Source organism: Acomys russatus, chromosome 1 (genome assembly GCF_903995435.1).
Source record: "Acomys russatus chromosome 1, mAcoRus1.1, whole genome shotgun sequence".
Taxonomy (NCBI): domain Eukaryota; kingdom Metazoa; phylum Chordata; class Mammalia; order Rodentia; family Muridae; genus Acomys; species Acomys russatus.
The window spans coordinates 22,262,772-22,281,736 of NC_067137.1; the positions used below are offsets into that span (position 1 = coordinate 22,262,772).

The window sequence follows — 18,965 nt, forward strand, 5'->3', positions numbered from 1 at the left end:
CTTAAGCAAGAAAAAGCAGACCTGCTCCGTGCCTAGCTTCTTTTCCATGAAAGCCTTGGTCCAGTAGTTCCCAAGGAGAAGCCTGGGACCTTTTTGGGGACCCAGAGGAATTCGTAGGGCTGGGAGGCTGCCGCTTCAAAACTCCAAGAATCTGACATTTTGTGAATGGAGGCTAGAGTCCAGCTCTGCCTTTCCCTTCTGGTTAAGATCTGCTTTCTCAGCTCCGTCTTCTGTTTTTACACCTTGCCCTCCTCCACTCTCCGTCCAAGCAGACATCTCTCTAATGCTTGGTCCCTTGCTCTTCCCAGGTTGGTCATGAGCCAAGGGCTTCATGGAGACAGGTTATCCCTCTGTCTTGTTTATCCTAAGAAACCACCTATCCTTCTCATGAGAGCCACCACATCACTCTTGCCTGCCCCAAAGAGGGGTAGCCTGCCTAGACTTGTGTTTATGCTCTTGCCATTCAGAGATGAGGAACACACTAGAGGGTTCCAGTCACTGCAGGTCAACCATTCCTCTCTGCTCAACCAAAGGGGATGCATTGGATTGTTAACCTGGAATACTGATGGGGCAGGTGGGTGGGGCAGATAGGGGCTCAGATAAAGGCATGGGCTGACATGACCCATGCCGTCCATCAAGAGCTGGAGGAGATGCCGTACTCATAGGGTGCTGTCAGGAGAGCCCACTCTACCTGGTTCGGACATATGAGAGGGGTTTTATTTTCAAAATCTTGTTGCCTTGTTTTGTGGCCAACAGGTTCCAGCTAAACAAAGAAGCAAGAAGATGAGGAATGATTAATAGGCCGACCAATTGGTCTGGTCAAAACGCTGGGGGCAGGAGAAGGGGAGACACAGGCAGTTGGACCGGAAGGGAGGATCCCTACCCCACAGTTCCTACCATGTTTTTCCAGAGAGCAATGGATGAGCGGGCATGAGCCTTGACGTTAAAGTGGAAACAGTCAGGGGCAAAGAAAGAGCTGTCGGGCAAGCCCTCCTAGTCACCAAGGAAGAAAGTGAGAGGGAGTTACAGAAAACTCAACTGCCCACCCTCTGGGGGTTCCCCTCATCCCCAACGCATCATTTCTTTACCAGGGTCCGAGGCATGGCCACATTTTCAAAGAACGGCTGGAGGACCACAGTGAAGTCATCCCTAGTGTCGTACCGCCCACTCTCAATCAGCTTTTCAGTTTCTTTCTGCAGAAGGAGACAGAGTCAAGGGTTGGAATGGTCAGAGAAACACTGTAAAACCAGTCTTGGAGTCTGACCAGATATATGCTTTCAACCAGCACTTGAGTTCTTTCCTAAGGGAGGAGGAGGAGATGATGATGGGGAAATGGGGTTTGGTGAAATGTGTTCTGTGATTTCATTCTGTAGCTTCGTTCAGAGAAGCTGCCCTGTGGCCCCTACTATCTTAGAATGTGTTCCCATCGTCACAGTCCTTGGTGGTCACCAGTCACTCAGTCAAGGACAAAACACTTAGAATCAACGGATTCTGCCTGGTACAGACCTCTGAGAGCTCTACGCAGCTGCAGAACCCTCTCCAGGCTTACCTGATATTGCCTGTTCCTTTCAACAAGGGCGGCAAGTTCTGCTGAGTTATCATCAAACTTCAGGACACAAGGACACAGGTTCCTGCCGACAAAACCAAAGAGATGCCCCCCCAGCCCAAGGTCATCATCTCAAATGATGCAAAAAGCACTGGCCTGAGACTCAGTGCATTTCTTTTAAGTTAAAGGCATCAGGAATCTAAGTCTGGGTCATAGGAAGACACAGAAAACGTCCATGACCTGAATTTGCTCTTAGAAATAAAATCTTCCTCCTGATTCTGTAGGAGTGATTTTTTTATGGTGCTGAGTCACCCAATGGTTATGTGAACATGTGCAGAGACACACCCCCTCCTAAACGGTAACAGTGGCAACAGCAACAAATGCTAGTACACATTACATGTTAACGGTGCCAAGTACCATGTACTAATGTTTAAATCTCTTAGCTGTCCCAGAGGTTATTATTTTCCTCATTTTACAGGTAAGAAATCTGTAGCTGGCACACTGTCATCTTAGTTATTTTGGTGGCTAAGGAAAAGAATTAGGAGTTTAATGCCAGTCTGGGCAGCTGAGCAAGATACTGTCTCAACACAAAAAAATAACAAGGGAGTTGGGGACGTGACTCAGTTGGTAGGGTGTCTGTCTAGCATGCATGAACTCTTGGGTTCTAGTCGCAACATTAAAAACCTGGCGGGGGGCGAGGGGGGCCGGTGGTCCCTGCCTGTCATCCTAGCACTCGAAACAGGAGGATCAGAAGTGTAGGTATAGGTCATTCTCAGCTAGAGAGCAAATTTGAAGCCAGCCTGGAATACAGATAAAAGTAGAAGGAGCAAGGCTTCCCTAGCACGTGCAAGGTCCTGAGTCTACTAAGGAGGGCTGGGGGAGATGACGGGGGTTCAGCAGTTAAGTAACTTTCTCACAGTCACACAACCACAATGCTGCTGATGGTGGCAGGGACTTGAACTCTTAGTCGCTGAATCAAACAGCTCTGCTAGTCTACAGCTCCCCTCTGGCTTGCCATCTGGCAAATCTGGACTTTTGGCCCTGGGGGATAAGGTGATAACTGTCCAGGTGGCTCAGCATAGATGTAGCACCACAGAGGGAAGCTTGGCCACAGAGGCGGAGTAGCACAGAGACGGAGAGTGTGGTCACAAGACAAGGAAGCCCTTGATTTCATCAACACTGACACTCTCATCTCCAAATGGGTTTGGCAAGTGCCTAAACTTCTGGTTTTAATGGGTTTCAGATCTCTGCAATGACCAGGTGGGGAGGCCTTTGGTGGCGGGATGGGGGGAGGGAATCTGTTCTCAAGTGGAATGAATACACCAACCCCCCTGCGTGTCCAAGTGACTGGAGAAAGTGGGATCCATCAGATGAGTCAGCAGTTGAAAATAGTGCCTGACACCAGCTATGCTTAGTAGACGCATGTCACTGGCAGGCAGCTTGTTTCTGCTCACAGCACCCTGAGCTTTCTTCTCTAGGGAACCTGTGCAGTCAGCCCATACTCCCCCAGGGAAGGTTTGGCATAGTTCTCCAGGGATCAGCCAGCATACCCTCCTTCATTTCCAAGAACAAGGCTGGCCCTTGTGAATTATTCATTCAGTCTGCAAACAGCTCCTGAGCCCCTACGCTCGGCTGGCAGTGACTCAGTGCTCACAGGCTGCGGAGGATAATCACCACACTGCAGTGACTAACGACCACGTGTTGTGCCCAGGGATGTGGTGGGAGCTTGCACAGAGCTAGAGGGCAGGGAAGGACGGTTTGCCCAGCCACCGTGGCCTGGGCAAATGGTGCAGAGGAAGGGCTCTCAGGGAAGAATCTGTGGGAAATGTCATGCTTCAGTCAGAGCGGCAGTTCCTTCCAAAGGTCATAGAGTCATCTGCTGCTAGAGAGGAGCCGCCATCTTTAGTTGGTTCTGGAGGCTGAGCACAGAGGACAGCCTCCTGGGAGCACCCTTCTGAGGACCAGAAGGATCTGTTCTCTGAGAGGATCAGAGGATCTGTTCTCCCCTGGATCCTGCTGGTTCTGATCTTACTTCTTTGTTTTCTACAGAGTGACAGTAGCCCCCTGTCTGTGTTTGTCCCACCTGGAGCACACACATGTCAGTCAGCAACACTATCCTGGGGACAGGTCTCTGGGAGGTGGTCACTATGCTCTGCACCATACTCTGTGAGAAAGGTCTTAGGAGTGGGCTGAGTCTCCCCATGACCTGAGCCCATTCCTAAAAGCCTGTCTTCCTTCCCTGATGAAGGGGTCCTGTGGCTGACATGGCAACAGAAATAGGAAGAGAGTCCACCTGGGTTCTTTCAGGGAGATTGCTGAGGCCTACCTAAACTGATGTTAAAAAAAAAAAAAAAAGCCTGAGATGTTCCTGAGGGAGATCTTTTCAGGTTAAAATGTGGGGTGGTTCTAACAACCCTCACACTCCAATCCTGAGGGTTCCTAAAGAATCTGCTAAGGCCCATGGCCCTTTCAGGCACACAGAAGTTCCCGCCAGACCTGAGGATCAGCCGAGGGCAGCTGACTTGAGTTTCTTTGTACAGTTCCCTCAGGGCGATGATCTCAATCACCTGCACCATGTTCACAAAGGTCCGGGGAAGCTGCAGGGACAGAAAACAGTCACCAAGACAATGGCAGGCAGGACAGCACCAGCTTCTCACAGGGGGGCTGGAGCTCAGCTCTTGTCACTCCCTCCCAGGCCCACCCACTGTGTTTCTCCTTTCTCTCCTCTCTCTGCTCTCCAAAGGATGCCAGGGCTCACAGGAGGGCTCAGAGCTGCTTCTAGGCCTCTGAGGAGGCCACAGACAGCGGCAGAGAAGCTACTCAGCGGCCTGTGTGGTCTAACCTCTGTACCTCTGCATGGAGGATGTCCATGGCCTTCTTGATGTTGTCTGTGAAGGCTTGGGGAGAAAAGCGAACCTGCAGGCAGAGGAAGAATCTCCTGAGCCCCATGCATCACCCCTATCTCCTCCCTATCAGTAAGAATGCTTCCTAGCTTGGCTTCTCATCTTTCTGTATTTCTATCAGAGTTAGCAAGATCGAAACAGAGGGTTAGTCTTTGGGGGCCCGAGCTACAGCTTGAACTCATCATGACCTTAAGAAAGGGTCTGTTCTTTTGCCCAGAGCCAGGGAAAAGTCTGGATTGGTTTTGTATTGACTAGGGGCAGAGCCTTAGCCATCACTCCTTTGAGCGCCTCTGAAATGGGGGCATTGGGGCAGATGCCCTCTGCATTGCATTGGTCTTGCATCACCAATAGTGTCTGGTGCTACTGTCTGCCCTCTCCTTGTGGTGTCAGAGAGTCTGGGCTGAGCCTCATGTGCCAGCATCAATCACTGCTAAATGCCCCAAGGATGCATGGAGGCTAAGAGGGGGTTTGTGGAGCCTCCAAACATACATACATTTTTATTTTTATATCTGTGGTTTTAGAATTTTCCGTGTGTGTGTGTGTGTGACAGAGAGACAGAGAGAGACAGAGAGAGGTGGGTGGAGAGAGGAAGAGAAAGAGAAGGGAGGGAGGAGAGAGGAGAGGGAAGGGATTATAGGTATGCACACTGGGGTCTCAGGTGTGCATGAACACAAGCACACTGGGGTCACAGGTGTGCAGGAACACAAGCATACTGGGGATGCAGGTGTGCATGAACACAAGCACATTGGGGTCATAGGTGTGCATGAACATAAGCACACTGGGGTTACAAGTGTGCATGAACACAAGCACACTGGGATTGCAGGTGTGCATAAACACAAGCACACTGGATTGCAGGTGTGCATGAACACAAGCACACTGGAGTTGCAGGTGTGCATGGTCACAAATACACTGGGGTTGCAGAGATGCACTGACACAGTTGACTTCTCATGTGGGCCGTTGAGATTCAACCTCAGGTCTTCATGCTTGCCTGGTGACACTTTACTGACTGGGCCATCTCCCCAGCCCCTTTTAAGAGCATTGAAAAAAAATCACTGGAACCCCCTTCTCTGGATGAAATATATCTGAGAACCCTGCTTTAAAACAAGTTAAAGCTGTGTCCTTCAGGAACCTGGGTGGGGGACCAAGGTTCCAAAGCTGCACCTGTCCCCACAGCCTGTCTGTCTCCTGTGAGCTCTTTAAATCTCAGCTGTAGAGTTCCTAGCCCTAGGTAAATCTGACGTCAGGGAAGTGGGGACCGATGATCCTCTGGGCATGTCCTTCTACCTTATTCTGTTGGTCCCTCATGCCCTGTCCAACACATGGCCCACTGGCAGGTCTCCTGCGTCATCTGCTGAGAACCCTCCCCAGGCTCTCCAGATGTCAAGACTGCCTTGGGTGTGGCGTCTTATGCATCATCAGAACCCAATGGTGATGGCTCTCCTGTGCTAGGAAGAGTTGCTTTTTATCTGGCCACTAGCTAAAGACAACCCCAAGGACAGAGGGCTTGCGTTTCATGAGTGTGGGTGTGAGACTCACAGGTGGTGTGATCTAAGGGGGCTTCTTCAGAGGGACTTGGGAATCCAGGAAGAACAGATAGGGCCACAGCCTCTGTTGTGGGTTTCCCATGAGCCCCTAGAGGCGTGTGAGCCCTGAGCCCTACCCAGTCCCTTTCATGGGAAATCACTTTCTCTAGAGACAGCCCAAAGGTGCCATTGGCAAGGCCAGTAAGCACTGCAGGGATGAGCCAGCCTGCTATGAAAACAAGCAAGAGTTCCCAGATAACACAAGATTATTTTGTTTCCTAGAGTGATATGATCCGGCTCCCTCACTAGGAAACAACTTCTTGCAGGTGAATGTCCTCTGGCCTGGAGGGTTAATGAACCCTCAGGTGGATCCATGCCAAGCCATGGACAGACTCCTGGCCTAGCTATGCTGTTTCAGAAGCCAGCAGCCAAGTATGGAACGCCTTCCTGAGGGTAAGGGGCCTGGGGACTTACCTGGTCATTACAGGAACCACAGAGGTCATTGCCTCCTATAAACACAGTGATTATCTTCCAGTCCTCCTGAAAGTTTATTGTCTGAAATGAACAGAAAACAAAGAGGGCCCAGTAGGAAACTCTCAGAGGGGGCAGTCCCCACACATTAGAGTTCAAACCATTTGGGTTCTGGTACAGTAGGTCTGTCTCCAATGACGCTGACAGGAGGAGCTCTTTTGAACTTTGCTTCCAGTCTCAAGCATGGTAAGGAAGTGGGTGAGAGCTTGGGAAATAAGTCCTGGCCCTGGGAAGGAAAGGTTGTTCTAGAATCTTCTAGAAATCTGGAGTTCTAAGTTGCTTTCCAAAAGAAGGACCATCTTCCATTTAGAGGGAACTTTCCTGTGAAAAAATCCCAGCTGTACCTGGGCAGAGTGGTTACACACACCTTTAGCCCCAGTACTCGGGAGGCAGAGGAAGATAGATCTCTGAGTTTGAGGCTAGCCTGGTCTACAGAGTGAGTTCCAGGACAGCCAGGCTACACAGAGAAACCCTGTCTTGAAACACACACCCCCAACCAAACACCCAAACACACACACACACACACACACACACACACACACACACACACACAAAGAAAAAGTGATTGCAGCTGGCTAGAATACCATGAAGGTTCCAGGAGAGTTTGCCACCTTTATTGAGAAGTGTCTGAAGTCACAGGGTTGCACGGAAGGGGTGGGGGTACCCACATTGCACACACCATGGTCCAGGGGTGGCTGTGGTGCTCACAGCCTCTTACATAGTCTCTGGCCTCTGCTTCCAAACAAGGGTGGAGGAAAGATGGGGCCAGGGATAGAAAAATCAGACAAACCTGACATGAGGCATAGACGTATTCCGACACCCTCCTAATAACAGATTTTGTTTTGGAGGGTGCATTGCAACCATATAAACAACCAAGCTTGACCCCTCCTTTTGTTATTTTATCCACCTGATACCACCTCTCTAGCCAGGTCTGCAAGGAGCCTGCATTTCCATCTTTTATCTGAGAGAGAACCTCAGGCTCATCTTTTGGAACCCACCTCAAACACCTGTCTCCTTCCTGAACAGGAAACGCATCCATGGTGCTCACATCTACACTGTGCACAGCTCTCTTTACAAAGCATGAGTCAACTGTTCCATAGTCTTGATTCTTTGAGTTTGTCTCCTCTCCTAAGCTCCTGGAGGGTGGGACTGCTGTATCTTCCTCCTGGATCTACAGCCCCAGGCTTGACTGGTAGTGCATGTTTACTCTGTACAGACGGCTACTACAGTGAATGCTAAATCTATTTGCAAAGGAACGGAGGGCCAGGGCTCAGATTCTGCTAGAAACCTCGCCTGAGTCCTTTGAAGCTCTCACCCAACTGTGGACTTCTCTGTCTATGGGTTTATCTTCCTGGTCTAGGGGGTCCCACCTTGATGCTCCCAGACTCACCTTGTCCTCCTTCATCAAGCTCACCAGCTTTTTGGCCTGGGCAGCTAAGCCACTGTGGGAACACACAAGAAGGAGTTGGATGAAAATCAAGGGATAGGAGGGCAGTGTAGCAGAAAGAGTAGCAACCGGCCATTGGCTTAGCAGAGGAAGGTTGGGAGCAGGATAAAGACCCACCACACAGAGCTCCATCCCCACCCAGGCCCCACTGGGGAGTACTGACTGCGTGAGAAGGGCAGAGGCCTGCACGTTGGAGGGGTTGACTTTCAGTGTGTTGGTATAGTTAATGACCTACTTCTGGTTTCTCTTCCAAGCCAGGCTTGTTCAAAGAGAGTAGGTCGTTACATATTTATGTCATGTGCCACTCAACTCATGCCCATGTTAATAGATGCTATGGCCTACCTACCGCCCAAAAGTGACATCAGCTTCAAATGGCTACAGAGCTGGGATATATTTAGGGGGAGACTGCTTGCTTAGCGTGAACAAGGCCTTAGGCGCAGTATCTATACTGTAAAAGACTGTAGCAAAGAGATCAACCTGCTTCTGGAAAGTTGTTGTGAGTCACATGACATCCCAGCAGCCCCTTGGATCAGCTACTGCTCTGCTAGATAACAAGGGTTTGAATGCCCGGTCTACCCATGACCACCTCTGAGACCGTCACCTTACAAACCCAGTACTTCCCCTCATAAAATGGAGGAGTATGGCTCTGCCTTCTTCATAGAGTTGAGAGAATCAGATGATGGTCACATGAAAAACTTAGTGCCCAGCACAAGGCAAGCATCCTTAGAATGAGGTCTCTCGTCACTACCACTGCCACCATCCGCAAAGTTCTCCCGGCCCCATGACCAACAGGCACAGTCAGCTATCCTCTCTCCGTCTTAACTACTAGCCCAGCTGCTCTGATCTTGGCCTTTGTAAGGGAGTGTGGTTTACAGACAAGGCCCCTGTGATCTACTTCCAGTGTATGAAGGACATCAGAGGAAGGTTTTTTTTAGGTGCTAAGGTTGGGCCGAGTCTTCACTACCAGGTTTGTGCGTCCGACAGCAAAGGACGCTCCCAAGAGAGCCCACTCCAGTTCCTCACCCCAACTCTGCACCCAGACCAAGTGGCTAAAACCCAAGGCTCACTCAGATTTGGCTCCTGCTACGGCTTGGTTGAAGGATGCTTTGGGCGTGTTTTCTCTCCCGGTGCCAATGGAGAAGCCCTTCAAGGAGGGGTTGAATTCCCGGAGGATGTCTGGAAACACAGGGACATATTTACCAATGACTCCAAAGCGATCTTCCCAAGTCCCTCCTTTTGTAGTTTTGTGATGGGGGTCACCTACCTAGTTCAGGCTATCCTCAACTGGTGAACTTTCTTACCTAAGCCTCTGGAGTGGACCGGGGGGGGGGGGGTCACCTACTTAGCTCAGGCTATCCTCAACTGGTGAACTTTCCTACCTAAGCCCCTGGAATGCTGGGGTCACACAGCCAACTGTCAAGTTCTTTTGACCATTGAGTGTGAAAGAGCAAACCACAGCTTTGTCCCCTCCCCCAATCCAGCTGTTCCGATGTCGAGCAGGTTGAGACTCTAACGCTGCAACCCTTTAATGCACCCCTCATGCTGTGGTGACCCCCACAACTATGAAATTATTTTTGTTGCTACTTCATAACTATAATTTTGCTCCTGTTAGAAATCATGATGTAAATTTCTGATGTGCAGGATGGTCTTAGGCCATCCCCGTGGAGGGTCATTAAACCCTATGGGTCACAGCCCATAGGTTGAGAACCACTGCTTTACACCCTGCATATCACATAGTAATTTATTACCCTTAGATTTTCCCTTCAGGTCCTTGTTTCTTTAGGGACTTTATTAGGAAGGGCTGTTGGGATCTCTTCCTGCATCCACTGAGATGATCATGTGATTTCTGTCCATATTAATCTCTATATGTCAATGCATCCTTGTATCTCTGGAAACAAACTAACTTGCATATGGTCTCAATGTGTCCTTGAATTGAATTTTTGCAAGTATTTTATTAAGAATGTCTGCATCTATAATGACAAAGGAAAAAATTTTTTTTCTACCCTTGCATTCAGTGGTGTAGGTCTGAGGGTGAGGCTTGCTTTGTGGAATGAATCAGATTCTTGCCCTCACTGTTTTATGGAAGGGTTTTTAGGACGGCTGTTAGCTCTTCTCCAAAGGCTTGGCAGAATTCATTAGTGAATTTGTTGTCCAGTTCAGGCCTTCATCAAAAAGTTAATTTCTTCATTTTCTTCTTAAAATGTTATTTTTCATCAATTTTTAAAGATAGTTTTGCTGATAAAGCAATTTTATTGGCAGCTATTTACCTTCAGGGCTTGACACAGCATCCACAGTCTCCTGACACCAGGGTTGCTAATGAGACCTGCTGTTGTTCTGATGTGTCTGCCTTTGTGGGTGAGCTGAGATTCCTCCCTTACAGCTATCAGCATTGTTTCTTTGCTTTTAAACTTCTGATATGTGAACTGTATTACACTGTGGGAGGTTCTTCAGTTATGTTATTTTGGGTTCTACATGTCTCTTAAGTTTGAATGTTTTTCTCTAAATTTGAGAACTCTTGTGCTATAAATTTAATTGGATGATTCTGTATTTCTTTAGAATTCATCTCATCTCCTTCTAATCCATCCTTCTCTCGGCTTGGCCTCTTGACCGTATCCCAGAGTTCTTAGACGTTGTGACCAAATTATTATTTTTTTATATTGATATTTGATCAGAGATTTCATCAACCTTGTCCTCCATCCCTGATACTTTTTCTTTTTGGTTATAGCTACTGGCAATGCTTTCATTACGTTATTTGACTCACTGAGTCTTTGCATTTCTAACATTTCATTCCCCCCTGCCCCCTCCCCCCACATCAAATCTCAATTTCCTTGCTGATTTTTTTTCCTCCCACGTTGCAGGCTTTTTTTCATCCACACTTGTTGAATGTCAATTCATGCATCTGCCTTTGGGGTGGCATACCCCACCCTGGGGACTTGCTGACACTATCAGGGCAGAGTTTTGTCTCCCACACGCCCTGTGCGGGAGCATCTGTGGGGTCAAATTAAACAGGGCCTTGGGCAGAAGTTCTGGCCTGACCTCGCACTGTCACAGCACATCTCCACACAGATGCTCTACCATCAGGCTGCTCTGCACCTCCAGGAAAGATGGCTGAACAGCTAAGCTAAGAAGTCACGGGAGTCCACCTAAGTGGGTGACACTTTCACAGTCATTTGTAAGCCACTTTGGTGAGTTGAGCTTGAAGAAGATCATGGCCAGCCATCTTGCTGGGCCACCTCAAAGCCAAGTTCATTGTATTCATAGAAGCCGGAGTCACCCCTCCTAGCAACAGGGGACAAGGGGCTCTCATGACACAAAGTGGTACCTATTTAAATTTGACACAGCTTTCCAGGAACTAAAATAGACAGTCTGATGAAGTGTGCCAGTGTGGATGTTGAGGATCCCTGTTGTCTAATCTTGCTGGCTCAAAACTCAAATACTTCTTAGCTCAAGATATGTACCAAAGGAATATGTTCCAGGAAAAGTAGGAAGAATGAAAGCAGATCAACTCCCTCCCAGGCAAAATCCCTTATGGGTTTCTAAGAGGAAAAGAATAAACTATAAATATCGTCTAATGACTTTTTTTTTTAAACGTACTTTAAGAAAAGTAAGCTAAAGATAATGAATAAATTACATAATAAAAAGCATCGCCAATAGCTCTTTAATGAAAAAGATTAAAGGCAGACCCGCAGAAAAATGTAGCCAGGCTTTTAAAAAATTATCTAAGTGGGTTGTTGGCAAAACAGTTAAAGGGTTGAACCCAAAATACGGCAGTGTTTGCACAGCCAGAACAAGCAAGGTAGCTTCATCTCTCATCGCTGCAATTGCTGTGGGATTATACAGCAAGGCCTTTATGAGCAAAGATGCCTGTGCTGCACAGGCCTAGGTGGGTGCTATGTCCAGAATCACAGGCCAATGTACAGTCCAATCTTTTTTTAACAATTGGAGCATTTTAAAGAGATATGCCCTAATATTTAGTCTAAGCTCTCTTTTCTTTTCTCTTTCAATTTATTTATTGGATAAAGACGATTTCCTGTTGAAAAACACAAAAAGTAAACAAAACCTTCCAAGGTTTTAATTAGCCCAGGAGCTGAGCTGGGACAGCAGCCTCAGGGAAGCGGCGCCCCCTACTGCACGAAGCTGCATCCTGCTGCTTTGCGTGGCTGGCGGCCGCCAGCTGGCGGCACAGTGGGCTCAGGGGGCCCCCTACCCGTCCCAGAGCAACAGGGTACTCACTGGCCAGGGTGGTCACGGTTTTGATGTCCTCATCTCCACCCACGCTGTTGGTAAGAAGCAAGGAAGAAAATGAAGGTGTACAATGCCAGCCAAGCCCAAGCAAGACAGATTTCCCGGCCGAATCACAGCTCCAGGGACTCACCCTTTCTTTACCCATCACAGAACGCAACTTGCTGTTCTTGTATTTTTAGCTTTGTCGCCCCCCCCCCCCCCGCCGCCGCCCACAGCTCTGATGTTGGAGAAAGGAGAACTAAGGTCTCTTTTACTGCCTTTCCCAATCCAGAGGGATTCTTTCGGGGCCAGCAGGGGACCACTTAGCCTCTCCATTGCTTAGCTTGGAAAAAACAAAAACAAAAAACAACAACAACAAAAAAACCCTTTTTTGAAAGAGTGTCTTTAGGAATCAGGGTCTCCTGACCCAAGGCTAAGATTCCAAGGGAGATCCCACTGGCCTTTTTTAGGAACAAAATATTTGTGCATTTCATGCCTCCAAACTGTCCAGCCCACACCACCTCTATAATAGGTGCTGCGGACCGTTTCAGTTGGGTATAGCTGTTTAGGTCGGGAGTTCTCGAAGTGTCAGTGTGCAGAAGATAATGCAAGTGACAAACAGAAACAAACTCAGAGGTGTTGTTTGATTTTGAGTGTATTTTGAAGATGAGCAAGCCGGGTTTATATACATATTTTAAAACGGGGTGGTTACAATATTTTTTATACAAATCAAAAATACAGGATATAGTGTAATTACGTTGTCATCAATCTTTTTTTTTTTTTGTCATCAATCTTGAACAATCACTTATAAGTCATCAGATTGGTATCAGTGTATGTGCTCTCTTTATCAAAGGTCAATGTATTTTATTACATCAAACATCAGTGAGTCAAGACAGTTTTTTTTTTTTTTTTTTTTTTTTTAAGCTCATCTGCCACTATCTGGAGTTTTACTCAAAACTTATTTGTAAGTTATAATATAAACTATTTATTGGTGACTAGTGTTTAGTCATGCTTTTATTAACAAGTGGAATGGAACTTAGTGGTAAACTTGACTGAATGACCCTTGGCTGTAGTTTCAAGTCAAGGGTCGTCTAGCAACTCAGTTACTTTTGAAAAGTTCTTTGATAAGAAAAATAAAAACAAAGACGGAAAGAGAAAACATTCAGAATGTTCTCAAAACAATGAGTGAGTGATAAGAGAAAAAAGGAGGGGGACTGTAATTAGTTACTCCTGGCAAGAACATCAGACCCATTTTAGGAAGCTCTCCCTTGCTAGGGGTCGTCGCCTGGGTTCTGTGGTAATGTGTGTCACACAGACTCTACTGGAGGGGTCGTGACACATAGGGATTGTAGTCTTTGGAGGGCCAGTAAATTGAATTTAGAAGTTTGTTATAAAAAGAACTGGACAGCTCATCGCCTACTTTCTAGAAGGCTCAAGAGCCTTCTGTGCCTCACTCACCTCCAGGACAGGCCTCGGTATTGAGTTAGGACATCCAAGACATCCCCAGGCTTGGACCCAGCTCCATTGCCTGCCTGAAAGAGAAAGCAAATAGTGGGTGGGTGTTCCTGCGTTTCCTCAGGAGCCGCAGCTGTCCACCTGTTTGAAGGCCCATGCCCTTATCCTGGGCAGGACACCTAGGGAAGTTCTAGAATCCAGATGGAACCTCATTTGGATACGCCTTCCGCCCTTCTGCCCCTCTGCCCTTCTGCCCTTCCCAGATGAGCCTAGTACCATCCACAGCTGTATTTCCTCCTGGGAAACCCTGCCTGGACAGCAACTGGGAGAAATGCAGCCTATAGCATGTATTTTTCAAAAGCACATACTTGAAGGTGCTGTGTCCATTTTTGAAAGTTGTAAAGCGTACAATCAAAAGAAACATATGTTAAGCCTTTCCCGTCATCACATCCCACGCTCACGCAGGTAAGAAACAGCAGTAAGATGTGTTCAGGGCATCTCCTCCCAGGAACCATGGGAGTTCTAGACTCCAACAGAAATTCTTGGGTTATATTCACTACAGTTTGGAACCTAATCATCACCATGTCACACGTGCTGCCTCCCCAGGAAGTCCTGAGCACCTGTGTGAGTCTCTGTGGCTTCCTGTCCTGTCAGCATCTTCCAGGAGACCATAGAGGTGGGGTGTGGGAGGGTGGGTACCAGACCTCACTCAGTGGGAAGTGGCTGAGAATCACAGCTTAGGTAAGATGCCAAGGATCAACCTGCTCTCCCAGGGGGTTATGCACAGTAGGATCTTTGGGATAAGGAACTGCTGGGGTCTCATGGAGGAAACTTCTAACATTAGACCTAACAGTCTGGGCCCTAAGTTCTGGGCCTGGCTTTTATACTCACAAGCTGAGTGACTTTCCTCATTGGTCGGATGTGAGGAGTGTCAGACCTCACAGGACTTTTGTCATGGGCTATGGAGTGAGCTACCCTCACTGTGACTAGGACACAATTGTGCTCCTTGGAGAGCTCAAACCTGGAGATGCTGCCTGTTAACTGATGAGGGGGACAGCAGCTGGGGACAGCAGCTCGGCAAAACAGCTGGACTCCAGGAGTGAGCTTAAAGAGAAACTTGTTTTTCTGAAACCTCTGAGGGCCGACCCCCTCAGGCACTCTATGAACTTGATTCTGTTTTTTAGAAGTGTGCATTCTAAGAGATTTGGGGTGTCACCGGGAGCAGCTACAGAAGTGCATTTGTCCATCTCTGGGGCCTCTGCTTCTTCCACTGACTCTCGTTTCTCACAGCCACCTCCATACCCACCAGCACTTGCTCCTAGCTCATCGTCTCTCTATGCCTGTCTGGGTAGTTCTCAGCTTTTCCACAGAGACAGAGGACTAGCTGGGTCTTTGGAGACGCCCACAGCAGATGACGCTGTCCCACTATAGGCACGGGCTGTCTAACTTAATTTTGTCACTCATGTTCCCTCCGGGTCCCTGCTACTTTCTGTTTTCTTTTCATCCCAGCATTGAGGCAGGAATTGTAGAGGTTGAAGTGAAAATCATGCCAGGCAAGGCATGCTAGGTGTGGGCAAGGCATGCTAGATGCCAGGCAAGGCATGCTAGATGCTGGGCACGGCATGGTAGGTGCGGACAAGGCATGCTAGATGTCGGGCAGGGGCAATAGGGAGGGTTTGAGGAGCAGCAGCAGAAACAGGCTAAGAGTAAAACCTCAACTTTCAAGGTCCCTGTTTTTATGTTCACTAAAATCTCCTTTCCTAGCTGGACAGGGCAGCCCACAACTGTAATCCCAGGGAGGCAGACATAGGAAGATCAGGAATTCAGAGCCAACCTCAGCAACATAGTGAATTAGAGGCCAGCCTGAGCTACATGAGACCCTGTCTCGGAAGCACGGACAAAATCTCCTCTCCTATCCCTTCTTCAGTTGAGGTCACCTACCGTGAGAGAGTCACCCAGTGCTCCGATTACCTTGATGTCTGCCGGCCTCAGCCTGTGAACTAAAAAGCAAACATGGGGTGAATGGAAAATGGGGGTTTGAGGAAGACTCTGGATCCAGTTCCCTTGTGCCTCAGGAAAGTGGCGAGATGCTTAGCCTTCCTTTGCAGGGCACACCTTACTCCCGCCAGCAGCCAACTCAGGCTTTTTGACCACTCTCACACCACTGGCAGAAATGGCAGCTGCCTGGGGAGGGGAAGTCCCTGATGTCTCCTCGGACAGGATGGATGCTAACACACGTGTGAGAACACGTAGATTAGTGCTCCTCAAATTGGGCTGTGCACTGGAATTGCCTGAAGAGCTTGTTAAATCTCAGCTGACCCCCCCAAACTCCTAAGAGCTTCAGATTCAGCAAGCCTGTATTGAGCCTGAGAATTTACATGTCTACTGTGGCTGTTCCCCGTCCTGTCTGGGTACCACATTTTAAGAACTACTGAGAAACACATTTTTACTTTGAAGCCAAGGACAGTTGTCCGTTTCTACTGTTCCCTTCCATGTCTAGGTACAAATTGGCTCACACAACTGTGGTTGCTATTGCAGATCCCCATGGTGGCTTTGCAGTCTTGTCTTTTAGATTCTAGAGCCACTAAGTGTCTTTCTTTAGAGCCTTCCCTCCCCCATTGTCATGCCTTGAATTCAACACACACACACACACACACACACACACACACACACACACACACACACACACACACCTTCTACGTGATTATAGCCTACGTGGCCTTTCCCAGCTTCCCCTGCTACTCTCTGTGGTTAGAAGAACAATATCAAATCACAAACCCAGCTGCACACATTAACACACGCCTACAGGGCTAAGCATGGAAACTTTAAATGACCTTTTCCCAAAGAAATCAGGCTGGGGGTGGGTGGGTAGGGGGAGGAGGAAAAAAAAACACAGAAAATAAGAGCCCCTTCCTCAACTCCAGAGTGGTTTATTTTAGCTTGTGGTGATGACAGTCAGTCACTATATTTTTAGGGCTGTAAGAGTGAGTTCTCTGAACGCTGACTGGTATGCAAAGGCTAAGCAAAGTATTTGGAGTTGGTAAAACCTGAAGGAGACAGACAGATTTGCCTCCAAAGCTTCAAGATTTTTTATAGGTTGAGGGGGGAAAAAAGGCAGTACAAAGCCAGGCATGCCTTTAATCCCAGCATTCGGGAGGCAGAGGCAGGCAGATCTCTGTGAGTTCGAATCCAGCCTGGTCTTCAGAGAGAGGCGAGGACAGCCAAGGCTACATAGAGAAACCCTGTCTCAAAAAACAAACAAAACAGAGCAGTGCAGGGTCCTCAAGATGGCTCATGGGGTAAAAGCTCCTGCCACCACACTTAAAGTCCCAGGTTTTGTTCCCAAGATCTATAGTGTGGGGAGGGAGTACCCCTGTAAGTTGTCCTCTGACCTCCAGGGTACAGCATGTGCCCCCACATATACATGTGCATGCAAAATAATATCTAAAACATGTAAAAAGCAGCTCCAACAGCCCATACTTACCTCTTAAATTTGGTTGGATAGAAAGGAAACAGTATATGTACACATATACAGATCTCCCCTGTTCCCGTGTGTGTGTGTGTGTGTGTGTGTGTGTGTGTGTGTGTGTGTGTGTGTGTGTATGTTTCTGCAGTGGGGTTCTCTCATTGGCCACTCTGTAGGATTCTCAGCAAGAGAGAGTAGATATGCTGCAAGGCTTTCTGGGAGGAGTTGATTTATCTAAGATTTCACTGTTAAGATAGAGGGCATGCATTTCTTTGGTTTAGTACTCTGTAGACCTTGGTTTGAGGTTTACTAATGCCATTGCATATGACAAAGACACAGCCCAGAAATGTAGAAAAGAAAAAAAAAAAAAACCACTTTAGCCATTACTGTCTTTGGAGAGACAACTATTTCAAGATAAGATTACATTTCTGTGGGCTGATTAGATAATGCTATCTGGAACGAACTGTTCACTACCTCGAAAGAAGTTTAACACTCAGCATAAGCTTGTGGGCATTTCTGCAGAACCCTTATCAGAAGGCCATCTAGGCTCTGGTGCCGTGAGCAGTGAGCAGCCAGCACCAGACCAAAGATGAGGGTCGGCCTTAGTCCGTGAAAAGCTGTCCTTAGGGGCAGTGCTCATCAGGCTGCGGTGCCAGGCTCCAATAGCCCAACAACTTGAGCCATGCAGTGCTGAAATCTAAACTCTAAGAAGCCAGTTTACTCTCCTTGTTAGCCAGGCCTTCCCAACCCATTTGCCCTCCAGTTTTAAGAATTTCATGAAAAGATTGCAACAAGGATGGTAATTTGCTGCCATTTGACTGCAGCTCCATTTCTGCCTTTGGTGATTTTAATCTAAGTGTTTATGGGTAAATAGGCACCTCAAATGTAGAGGAAGTAGAAGGAATGTATTAACCTCACTAAGAGATGACACAGGTCTGACACGATATATATGCCAATTTCCTGGATTTGATTGTTATATATTGTATCCACGTATTGAAAGGCCACCCTGGCACCTGAAAAGTACTGATTGTTACTATGTATTCATTATAAACATATTAATAAAACATAGTAGCTAGAAGTAAAGGCTATGGGTCTGTGATGGTAGTCTTAACAGATTTCAAAGCTTTGAATAAAAAATTTTGGGAGCAAGAAGGGGTACATGGGAAGGTTTAAAAGGAGAAGAGAAAGAAGAAATGATATAATTATTTTATCTCAGAAATTACAATGAATTGTTTAGGGAGTAATAAAAAATAAAGCCTGTAAGTTCATTATAGATGGGATTTTCCCCCCTAAGCATTTTTGAGACATTATTGTCTGACTCTGCTGCCATGGAAACTATGGATACAGAAGGCTGACTTCACTGACTTACCTGTTGGACTTTCTCATTTGTTATACCTCAAAGGATGCTGACTTCAAAATAATGTCCTTGGATCTACTCTCCAGTCCACTACTCTCATTTTCTACTCACCTTGTCTATGTTGGTTGGCCTATCAATAGGGGTCCCAATGTCAATTACTCTATTTTTACATATTAATTAGGGTTGCAATTTCCATAGTCTTATTTTCATTTTTAAAAGTTCTACTTGATTCTTTAGCATTTTAGTGGTTCCTTCATCAACTCTTCATTTTTGTTTAAACATATTATCTGTATTTAAAAAAAATATCGAGAGCAGAAAACACTTAGATAAATGAGCCTCTTGGGGAAGCAATTGAATTTGACCAGTGGGCTGGATGCACTGAGAGCCAGGCGGGCTCTTGGTCCCCATGGGGCAACACTTCCTGCTGATGGTAGGCTATTGAGAGTTTAGAAAGACTCCAGCAGAATCAATGAGCCACATCCCCTATCACTCCTCAATACCACTCTTTTTTGA

General features: G+C 47.3%; 1 protein-coding gene across 1 annotated transcript in view; it reads right to left on the minus strand.

Moving 5' to 3' along the window:
* Plb1 (phospholipase B1) overlaps positions 1 to 18,965 on the minus strand; it is a 67,828-nt gene that overhangs the window by 11,816 nt on the left and 37,047 nt on the right. Inside the window, exons 15-26 of the mRNA XM_051170675.1 lie at positions 15,571 to 15,629; positions 13,633 to 13,706; positions 12,184 to 12,227; positions 9,018 to 9,126; positions 7,894 to 7,945; positions 6,447 to 6,527; positions 4,397 to 4,462; positions 4,043 to 4,143; positions 1,550 to 1,631; positions 1,089 to 1,193; positions 898 to 993; positions 692 to 763 (exon numbers count right to left, since the gene is read on the minus strand). Of these exons, the coding sequence (XP_051026632.1) occupies positions 692 to 763; positions 898 to 993; positions 1,089 to 1,193; positions 1,550 to 1,631; positions 4,043 to 4,143; positions 4,397 to 4,462; positions 6,447 to 6,527; positions 7,894 to 7,945; positions 9,018 to 9,126; positions 12,184 to 12,227; positions 13,633 to 13,706; positions 15,571 to 15,629 (941 nt within the window). The remainder of the gene's footprint in view (positions 1 to 691; positions 764 to 897; positions 994 to 1,088; positions 1,194 to 1,549; positions 1,632 to 4,042; positions 4,144 to 4,396; positions 4,463 to 6,446; positions 6,528 to 7,893; positions 7,946 to 9,017; positions 9,127 to 12,183; positions 12,228 to 13,632; positions 13,707 to 15,570; positions 15,630 to 18,965) is intronic.